Raw genomic sequence first — 10,867 nt, 5'->3', positions numbered from 1 at the left:
GTATTGGAGCAGGTCTATGGCCAGCATGAACAAAGCAGGGATAGGGGGTTTGTCGGTGAATCAGGAACCGGGGGTCCCCGAATCCCGAGGCCAGGCCAGCAATCCGCCACATGGCGCCATCCCGTGGAGTCTCCTCCGCAAGGTAAAAAAGATTAAGTTCCGGGAGAGGGCGCTCGGGGCCACAGTCGGTGGTCCCCGAGTACCCCAGTTCCCCGATGATCCACGAAGTCTAAGTGCCGGGAAGAAAGTGCTCGGGAAGGTGTACGGTGACCCCCGAGCACCCTAGTCCCCCGACGACCAGGAAGGCTAAGTACCGAGAGAAGTGTGCCCGTGGCCGCGAGCGGTGGCTCCCTAGGCGCCCAAGTATCCCGAGGACCCACTGAAGGAAGTTCCGGGAGAGAGTGCTCGGGGCTGTGTGCAGCAGCTCCCGAGCACTCGGTCCCCCGATGATCCGTACAAGTGTGCCCGGGAGAGAGTGCTCAGGGAGGTGAACAGTACCCCCGAGCACTCGGTCCCCCGAAGATCAAGAAAGGGCATTCTCGGGAGAGAGTGCTCGGGGAGGTGTACAGTGACCCCCGAGCACTCGGTTCCCCGACGACCCAAAGAGCCCCCTGACAGTGGCCCCCAAGGGGCCCACCGATAAGGTGTCAGCCAGTCAATGGCTCAAGGCCGTATTTAAAGAGCACGTGTGGCCTGTCATCTCCAACTGCTCCCACCACGCTCGGTGTCAGTTCCTGTCGCATTCTGGCAGAAGGGCGTGGGGTCATTGAATGCACGGGTCCCATCCAGTGCCATCTGGCTCGTCTCGGGATAACGTTGTAAGGGCCGAGGCATTCCGTCTGCCGCGCTGCTGTGGCAGGGGAACAAGACAGGACGGGTACGCCAGGCCGCTCTGCGGCTGCCCGGTGGACCCTCTCCACGGCGCCCGTTGCCAGTGCATTTATGGTGACGGACGATCGGGCGTGGGACGCATTTTCCACCCCCGGTCACTTCGTCCATAGGTAATGATGACGCTCTTTCCATTTATGGTGTCTCGGAACTCGTGCCCCCCTCCCGTTCGGGGCATGCTACTGCCGGCGGGTATTTAAAGCCGGCAGAACGGACGAAAAAGAGAGAGTTTTTCCAGACAGAAAAAGAGGAAACAATTGCTCACAAGCAGAGAAGAGAAGATCGAGAGCCCCCAAAGCCGGCGGCTACACACAGACCGAAGAACCAGGAGCCCCAGGCTCTAAGATAGATAAACATCCTTGTAACTAGCAACATCCTTGAGGGACTTTCTCAGGGCATTTATAGTATCCATACAGGAGTAGGGTGTTACGCCCCTGTGCGGCCCGAACCTGTCTAAACGCCGGTGCATTTACTCCGTTCCGCATTAGATCATTCCACCCCACCGGCCATCGCATTCATACCCATTTATTTCTCCAGCGAACATATTCAGGATCATCCCCCCGGTCGAATCTCTAAAAAGGCGTCCCTCAGGATCCCTGCGACAGGAGTTAATCCTCCGACAGGGTCACTCTGTCTAAGACCCCTCCCATGGCGGATTGGGGCATTGGGGACTCCATTTATCAGGATCCTAGAGGAGGATATTGTTAGTAGTAGTGTAATCCAGTCTCACCATTTGGCGAGGAATCCAAGGTGCTGCAGCTGGGAAAGGAGATACTCTCATCGCATGGAGTCGAAGCCTTAGTGATGTCCAGTTTGAGGAGTAGGGATGGTGTCCTATTCTGTTGCAGATGTCTAGTGGTGCTCCTCACTGCCATATAGTTGTCATGGATGCTTCGTTTTTTAATAAACGCACTTTGACACTAGGAGACCAGGATATTCATATGCGGAGTCAGACGTAGCATGAGGAATTTGGAGATGATCTTAGCTACATAATGAATTAGGTTGATTGGCCTGAATTCTAAAATCTTCTCAGCTCCCTCCTTCTTGGGGAGTAGGATAATGTTTGCTCAGTTCAATAGGTGCATTCCGGCACCGCATAAGTTGTAGAAGGCATGCATCGCCACACCACAATGTCCATCTTCACAATACTCCATCACTTTTTGAAGAAAATGCCAGTGAATCCATTTGGGCCTAGTGCCTTGTTCGGAGGCATTTGAGTTATAGCCCGTGGGACCTCCTCTTCAGTGAAAGGTTCCCCCAAAGATTGTAACTCATTTACGGGGGGTTAACCAATTAGATCCCACTTTAGGTCATATGTGTGGCTTGAAGGGCGCGACAAAAAACTAGTGAAGTGCTCTTGTGCAACTGCCACAATATGCTCATGGGTAAATGCCCATCCTTGGTCACTTTGAAGCTTTTGGATGGTATATTTCCTTCTTCGCGCGTTAATCTTAAAGTGGAAATTTTTGGTGTTTGCATCCCCTTCTCTCAGGTAGGTGACCCAGGAGGCTTGCCACTTTCAGACTCTCTCAATGATAGCGAGCCCCAATACACGCTTCTTAAGCTTCCCACAGAGTAGCCATTCTCTGTCAGATACATTTCTAGTCTCCTAATCAGTGTCTAGCCGAAGAATAACATCAAGGGCCATGATAAGTTGTAGTTTAGTATCTGAGAGAAGTTTGGTGCTCCACCTCCGTAGTTGTTTTGCAATATGCCTTAGCTTCCGATTGAGGACATACATTGGATCAACATGATCAACTGTAATGCTCCAATCGGAGGCAACCACCCCCAGGAAGGTGGGGATTCGAACCCAGAAATTCTCAAAGTCGAAAGATTTTGGCAGTCTTGGGCCAGATTAAAATCCATAATAATTCAATAAGAAAATAATTCCCCTGTAGTCTTTTTACCTCATGGTCATAGTTTAGCCGCCATGCACGAATGGATTCAAAGAGTCCCTTAGAATTATAGCTCACGACGACTATGAACTGCATGTTACTCTGAGCACTTGCTTCTTCAAAGTTTATTTCGATCGCGTCTTCCTCCTCTTACATTCCTTGATCTTCAATCCTCTAATCCTCCATAGTTGCACCACTTCATCTAGGTCATGATCATCCTGATCACTACTTTTCCCTCCATGATTGACAAGGATGAGCCCATGAGATGGCCATGGCCTATACGTCATGACTTCAGCTGAGAAAGATCACAAGGGATCCCCGTTTCACCCCCATCGCTAGTTGTAGATGATCGAACTCGAAGCCCTAGAACCAAGAATGATACGGAGAAGGAGCGAGGAAACCTATTCAATATAGCCGAACCGAAGAGAAGCTGAGATGGACACGCAGATCAAGTGACCTATGTGCCTTCCCGTCAAGAGGAAGAGGACTTCCTCGGCAACTCCCATCAAACCCTAGTCACCGTCACCAAATAACTAATGACACGAGGGAGACAAAGTGAACATCTGACAAAATTTGTTGTAGTAAACTTAAGGAAAAGGGGGTTAAAGTTCCAAATTTTCTCCAAAACATTTAAAAGTTCCAAAAGGGTCTAAAGCTCAAGTTTCAACTTCAGAAACTTACATTATGGATATTTATCAAGCAATTTTGATTAGCGGTTTGTCCTACTAGCTAGAACAAATTAAAGATCAACTGGGGCTATTAGTGCTTAATTGGAAATGGAGTTAAAACCATGGTTTCCCCCTTAACCCTTACAAAAGTTGATACTTAGAACATGTACAATGGGGTCTTAGAGGAGGTGCTTATGGAAAAAAACCGAGTTTTCTTCTTCTCAAATGCAGTAGCACATGTGCTTAGGCAAAGAGTGATATGCTTACTTGAGCATCGTTGCTTATATTAGTGCTACCAAAATAGTTAACTATATTGGATTGTGTTACAGCCTGGCTGTGCATGCTTTAAGCATTAAGCATGCATTCCTATATTTGGCAACCCACTCCAACACGATTTCTCATCTTTCCTTTTTGGGTATTCCCCAAATCTACCATGCTTATAGCGGCCGTCAAATGCACGGGAAGCTTTAGCTTCGACCTTTTCTATTAATCTCCGTTGCAGTCTATGCAGCATTGGATCAAATCTACAAATGCAATGATGGAAAAATCATAATTAAGTTTTGTCTCAATACTCCAATTTGCATCCAAAAATAATAGGCAAATCATCATAATATCATGAGCAATTATGAATAAAATTCAAAAGCAATTTATAACACATATAAAACTAAATCATCAGCGAACATTTTTTTTTATACAATAGGGGAATATGCACGAAACATAGGATGATTTGAAGAAGCAAAATAGGAGAAAAATAGAGGTAACTTTAGGCATTTGACAGGCAAATTAGTACAAAACTCGGAAGCAAGATCCTTCTCTACTTGAGCCACGGCCACCGATGCCTAGAACGACATGCCCTAGCACCATAACTCTCTTGGCACTCCCCTCTGTGGAGCCAAGGCCCAAATCGCCATCGGTACGACGCGTACTATGGGGTGGCCACAGGCGCTGCAGCACGGTTTGCTCTGCTGCTGGTGGACGTGGCTGCTACAGGAGGATTCATGTCATCAGCGGGGCGGAGCATTGGCGACTTGGTGTTGGGCTCGATGTCACAAGAAACAATATAATGGAATTATGCATGAAAAATAGGATGATTTGGAGAAGCAAAATAGGATAAAAATAGAGGCAATTTTAGGCATTTGATAGGCACATCTACACAATCCGGTAGGCAATTTAGAAACTCACGCCTTCACACCTCATCGATGAAGCCCCACTGACCAACGACGACAAGGATCTCGGATCTGACAAGAAGAAGAAATGGCACTCGTAGAGGTCAAGCGAGACGAGGCGGAGGTCAGCGAGCGACGTGAGGTCATCGACATCTTGGATGTGGTTGTTGCTGAGTTCAAGGTCCCGCATCAAGGATGGCCCCGCGACGATGCCACCTACGCCATTCCTCAGCCCCTCCATCTTCAGCATCATCACCACCTCTGCCACTTCGGCCCACAGTTCCCCAAGAGCGTGGACGCGGAGGGGAGCAGTGGAGGTGATGCCTCCTCCATCTCCCTTATCTCTTCTACTCTAGGATCCATGATGGCTCGTAGAATCCATTTGCAGAAACAGAGAGAGAGAGAGCACTGATCTTTCCAATCGACCAAAGAAAGAGAGAGATATGGATGGAGAAGATGCACTTTATTCCCAATCGAAGATATATATATATATATATATATAGGATGGGTAGGAAATGTGGAGTAGGGTTTGGTCACGTGGTGTGGTTGTGGCGGTTCACGAGAGAGATATCTAGATGGGGAGGATATTTAGAGTGGGGCCCGCTCACGTGGTATGATTGTGGTGGTTGATGGGCATGCTATGCTTGCAAGATTAAAGCAACAAAGAGCCTGCCACGATGGATGCGTATCGGACGGTCGAGCGTGTGCGCATACAGGAAGACAAATGCATGTACACTCAGAATTTAGATTTTACCAATTATATTTAAGCACCTTTAGTCTTTATTAGTATTAGAAACTACAATTTTTGTATAGGTACTTAACACTCTCTTTCCTTAAACATCTAGCTATAACCAACTAGCATCGTTCACACTCTCACTCTCAATGAAAAAAGTGTTAGCTAGGATTTAAAGTGTTTAAGAAGGTCCAGCATACAGTATGAAATCAATATACCATGCATGCATGCGGGAGAGGGGCAACGGCATGCCGATCGATGGCATAGCATAGCATGCAGACTCCGATCCGGAAGAAGAAGAGGCACATCAGCAGTAGCAGCAGATCTAGCAGGAGGAATATAATGGAATACTGATCGGAAATTTAGCAAATTAACGGAAGTGAAAAGCGATGGAGAAGTGAGGGCACCTTTATGCACGCGCGGCCGGGCACACACTGCAATATGATAGATCCGCACGCGCGCCCGGCCGGGCCGACCATCGTCTCTCTCTCTCTCTCTCTCTCTCTCTCTCTCTCTCTCTCTCTCTCTCTCTCTCTCTCTCTCTCTGTGTGTGTGTGTGATGATCGATCAGTGCTCTTGTGGGCCGGGGCGCACCCGGACGTCTACCTTTTACTGCACATGCCTAACCTTTTGCTTTAGCTGCCGTACGTGCGTCGTCATCGTACGTGTCGACTCGCAATCCGTCCAAACGCCATGCTACGTATGTACTAACACTCGTTCAACCAAATTAATCAACACTAGCTAGTAGCATCCAAGTTAGGTCTGATCAGTCGCAAGATCGTCCCATTATTTCTTCTTCTTCCGCGTCGTGGCTTTTCTTGGGAACCGACCGAACCGTGTGATCGGCAAGTGTTAAAGAAACTAAAAGCTAGAAGCCATTACACGCGTGTAGTAGTGTAGTCTTGTCACCAAGGGATCGGATCGGATAGGAGTAGTGTACTAGGTACGAAGAAACAATTAGTAATGGAAGATGAAAATGACCGATATACATATATTTCTCTGTCTTCCCTGATCCACAAGACCACATGCAATATGCATCCATCAATATATGTATAATTGCCTGGTGGGCGCAAAGGTTGCATATATCCAAAAGCTGCTACTCCATTACACACAGGAACAGGAATTGAAGATGGACACACGTCCGGCGAAGGTTGGCTGGCCGTGCCTATAAATCACCCATGGCTTCCAAGCCATCTGTCCACAAGCAAGCTTAGCTACCTCGGCTCTGCTGCCAACGATTCAATTCGCGCTCGTGAGATCAAGCGATGAGGTCCGTCCTCTCACTGTGTTTTCACTTGGCTCTGGTGGCCGTAGCTGTTGCTGCCCTTGCTCAAGGGAGGCTCATTGACCCTAATCCAACACCACAGCCTGACCCAAAGCCGGAACCCAAACCAGCACCGCAACCTGACCTAAAGCCCACGCCTCGGTCCGAACCATCGAAGCCAGAGCCACAACCAAGCCCTAAACCTACACCGGAACCCAAACCCCAGCCCGAACCATCGAAGCCGGAGCCACAACTGGACCCTAAACCTACACCGGAACCCAAACCCCAGCCCGAACCATCGAAGCCGGAGCCACAACCGGATCCTAAACCTACACCGGAACCCAAACCTCAGCCCGAACCATCGAAGCCGGAGCCACAACCGGATCCTAAACCTACACCGGAACCCAAACCTCAGCCCGAACCATCGAAGCCGGAGCCACAACCGGATCCTAAACCTACACCGGAACCTGAACCTCAGCCCGAACCATCGAAGCCAGAGCCGCAACCGGACCCTAAACCTACACCGGAACCCGAACCTCAGCCTGAGCCATTCAAACCAGAACCTAAACCCCAGCCGGAACCGTCAAAGCCGAAGCCACCACCTGATTCGGCCCCCGATAGCATGGCCATGGAAGGGAACTGAGGAGAGGAGAATGTCACTGATCAAAGTAGTGCATGCATATATATAGTAATAATATTTGTGTGTGCGTGCTATGTAGTACTGCTGTCTGTGCACGTACGTGTGCTCGTGTTTTCGGTGTCTCCATCATTCAGCGTGCAGGCACGTATGTTGTGTTAAGTCTGTGTATCATCGATGAATAAAAGGAACGACCCTTCCATGTGTACGTTGTTTCAATACTGATCTGCCACTGCTTTTCTTTTCCTTTTTTCAGAGAGAGTACGTACTACTCTACCACTGTTACTTTTTGACGCGCGAGACCGATCGCTATTTTTCGGTCAAAATGGGCGTCTGCCGTCTTGTTATCAGATTTCTTTTCGATTAGAACCAATCCAATTACAAGTCGAAAAATAAGAGATCTACACCAAATCTATACAGAGCTGGTGATGCATCCATATATATAGTGTGGTCAAAACAAGATCGAGTGTGTCAATTGATCGACCATTGACACATCAAAGAACGATTATGTGAGAAACGCTTTTCAGCTATGTATGGCACATCAAAGAACGATTGAGAATATATAATCTAATAATAACTAGCACAATTAATATCGTCCCTTGACGCTCAAATAATAACTAAATCTTGCAAACTACAAGAAAAGGGCAAGAAGCCTGTAATACCAAATATTCAGAAGAAGGAGAAGAGAGTGGTAGACCATATGAACCATACGTCGGCCGCCTCCAGTCCGTCGTCCCCCGGCCGCACTCAGCTGAGCCACCCGCCCCTGCCGTGCCTTCCTACTGCTGTCGCGTGGCGTATGGCTAAGGGAAGCCGAAGGCAAGGAGCAGGAAAGAGAGAGGAAAGATAGAAGAAAGAAAGAGGAAGGAAAGAGGAAGGAAAATAAAGAGAGGGAGAAGGGCGAGCCGCAGCCGTCGTCGAACCCGCAGCAGCAACACAAGATGTTCTACTGCTATCGCGCGTCAGCGTCCGCCCACCGCCGCGTACAAAGCCATAAAGGTCTTCTAAATCTGAGTATTGTTGTGTTGATTGCAGAAAACATGCATCATACTCATTATTAAAAATTTGATGAAGTATGGCCTACTTACTAACAAGAGCTGGGTTTTGGTTCAGTGCAAGATCTCTGGGAGAGTGGTCCCTTCTGATGTGCTGCCTCACTTCACTAGTTCTCCCGCTTGCGGCACTCATGGCTGACACGTTGTTTCAAAGAAAACTCTTTAGTACTCGATTAGTTTGGGTACGTTTGCTTTTGAGATTAGTTAAGCTCTTGAATTTGGTGGTGTCACTCAGCAGTAGTGTTAGCTGAATTATATTTGTGTTGATGTTTCTTGCAAGCATCATGTGGGTGAAGCTTGTCTCTTAAGCTCGTACAATTATGATATACGGGTATTGTTGAAAAGTATTAAAGAGAAGGGTGCTACGGACCTGAGATTATTAAAATCCAATTTTTTCAAAGCCTAGTGTACTTTATGTTGGCCTTGCACTTTGTTACTAGCCAACTTATCACCAAATTACATTTTTATTAGGGACCCGATCGACAACCTGTAAAGTGCATGTTTTTCTTTTACAGGCTTAATGGATTCATAATTGAACAATACATAAGCCCAATTGTGAAGAATTCCAAACATTCACTGAAAGGAAATTTCTTGAATCCTATAAAAGAGTCTTGAGACTATCAGTACCAACATGTAGTACGTATGGATTTGCATGTTCTATTGCCCTTTTCCTTTTATGATTGAACTTCCATGCAGAACCCGGCCCCTCTGTTTTGGCGATCGTAAATTCTATAAGGACACTAGTGGTATGCCAAACGGTTGAAGAGTACTGGAGAATGTGGAACATGGAAGTAGTGCCTCCAACCGTGCTTAGGCGTGGGCATCGGGATTCATCGGTAAAAGATAAGTAATGTAGAGTGGCTAATGTTATGTTTAAATTTGCGTCTCACATCATTTTAGCTAATTAAAGTAGAGTACAACTCATTAAGATAAATAGTTGGTTTACTTTTGGTTTTACACTTGGTACTTTTCGGTGGTCGATGATTATACTCATGTTGATGTGTGTATGCTTGTGCTAATCTTTATCGATTCTAATACGGAGATTGGCATCATGAGGTGAAGTATGTCGACCGGTTGTATTTATGATTTATTTCATAATACTTGGTGCACTTGCTTATTGATGTGTATGATGTTGTATGCATATATATATGCATCATGTTGCAATCATATCATTTCATGAGCATTATTCATGTGTTTGCATAAACCTGAAATCGGTGATGATTACGGCGTTATGGGAATGTCTTTTCAATTTCATTGTCATATGCATATCATATGGAGATAAAGACCGGTCACCATCAGCGTGCTGTGACTCATACGGTACATGGAGTTGCATGAGAGGTTAATATCGTCCAATATTAAACTATCAAATGAAGTTGCATCATAGCATTCATACATTCTCATACCGTCTAAAGAATATGAAACCCTGGAGAATTGGTACTATGATGTATGGACACTTCATGTGTTTGTTTGACAGTCGCCATGTCTAGAAATTGTATCAGCATATGTTGTACTATATGGAGAAGTACTTTTTTAATTTCCTATGTCTCCATCTAGTTTTTATTTAAACTATAAGTGAGATATGTATATTTTTATAGATGTTACTTGCTGAGTATATCTCACCCCGTATTTCTTTTACAGGTATGCCTAAACCGTTTTGACGAGCATAATGGGCTGTCGAATAGAAGCTTGCACGCACCACAATGTTAGTATTTCAAATCATGTTGCACAAACCCAATTTATTAGTATGACGCTTGCGATTGTGATAAGATTTTATCTAAAGGACATTTAATCTCATTTACGTTGTAAGGAATTGTATGGCGTGATATATAGTGTCATGAGGAGTTTTAATTACTGCTTATATCTTGTTTAGAATCTTATGTTTTATCATATCTGTGATAGTATGCCAGTTATACTATATAGTAAAGGGAAGTGCTGCCAATTTTTTTAATTTTGGTTGAACTATGTTTTAGTCGTAGAGCAGGGCGTTACAAATCCCATCTCCTTTCTAAGTGAATGTCGGAGTTCTTGACATAATTTTATTTCTTAAAAGCTCTTGGGTAACAAGTACATCAGTCGAGTCTGGAGTTGTGACAAGGAAAGCTTGTAGTTAACTACTAGTATATATCACAAGGAAGGAGGGAAGGCAGGCGCCTACATATATATACTCTTGGCTTTGGTTAACACAAGTGCACTAATAAAGTTTGGAGATAACTATAACTATAGCTGCAGGCCAAACGGGCCCGTCGGTTGATACATTATTGTTCTACAGAATAATATGGATCGACAAGAACGCATCCATGTATATGTATACACCCTTAAAATTAAACAGATACAGTACTTGTTCATATATACAGTGTTACAGTACGTAACTACACGTATAGTAAGTATTTCATTCCTCATGGTCAATAATTGAGTGCAGCACTTGTGCTCTATCGCTAACATATGCGTGTTCTTTGCCATCCTTGATGATCCCTGCTTACTTCAATTCGTTGGATCGAGTACGTACTGTACTAGTACTCGCAAGGACATAAAAAAAGACGTACGATAGAATAGATATATGC

At 45.7% G+C, this 10,867-nt stretch overlaps 1 protein-coding gene and 1 pseudogene across 1 annotated transcript; both read left to right on the top strand.

Annotated features, from left to right (window-relative positions):
• Positions 1–6,534: 6,534 nt before the first annotated feature.
• LOC133899696 (uncharacterized) lies at positions 6,535–7,470 on the top strand. The gene has a single exon (XM_062340734.1). The coding sequence runs from the start codon at positions 6,616–6,618 to the stop codon at positions 7,255–7,257; it is 642 nt and encodes a 213-aa protein (XP_062196718.1). The 5' UTR covers positions 6,535–6,615; the 3' UTR covers positions 7,258–7,470.
• A 536-nt stretch (positions 7,471–8,006) lies between these two features.
• LOC133898679 (diacylglycerol O-acyltransferase 1-2-like) lies at positions 8,007–9,157 on the top strand (annotated as a pseudogene).
• The last annotated feature ends 1,710 nt before the right edge of the window (positions 9,158–10,867 follow it).

This window comes from Phragmites australis, chromosome 18, assembly GCF_958298935.1.
Source record: "Phragmites australis chromosome 18, lpPhrAust1.1, whole genome shotgun sequence".
Lineage (NCBI taxonomy): Eukaryota > Viridiplantae > Streptophyta > Magnoliopsida > Poales > Poaceae > Phragmites > Phragmites australis.
This window is presented reverse-complemented; position numbering and strand designations above follow the sequence as displayed.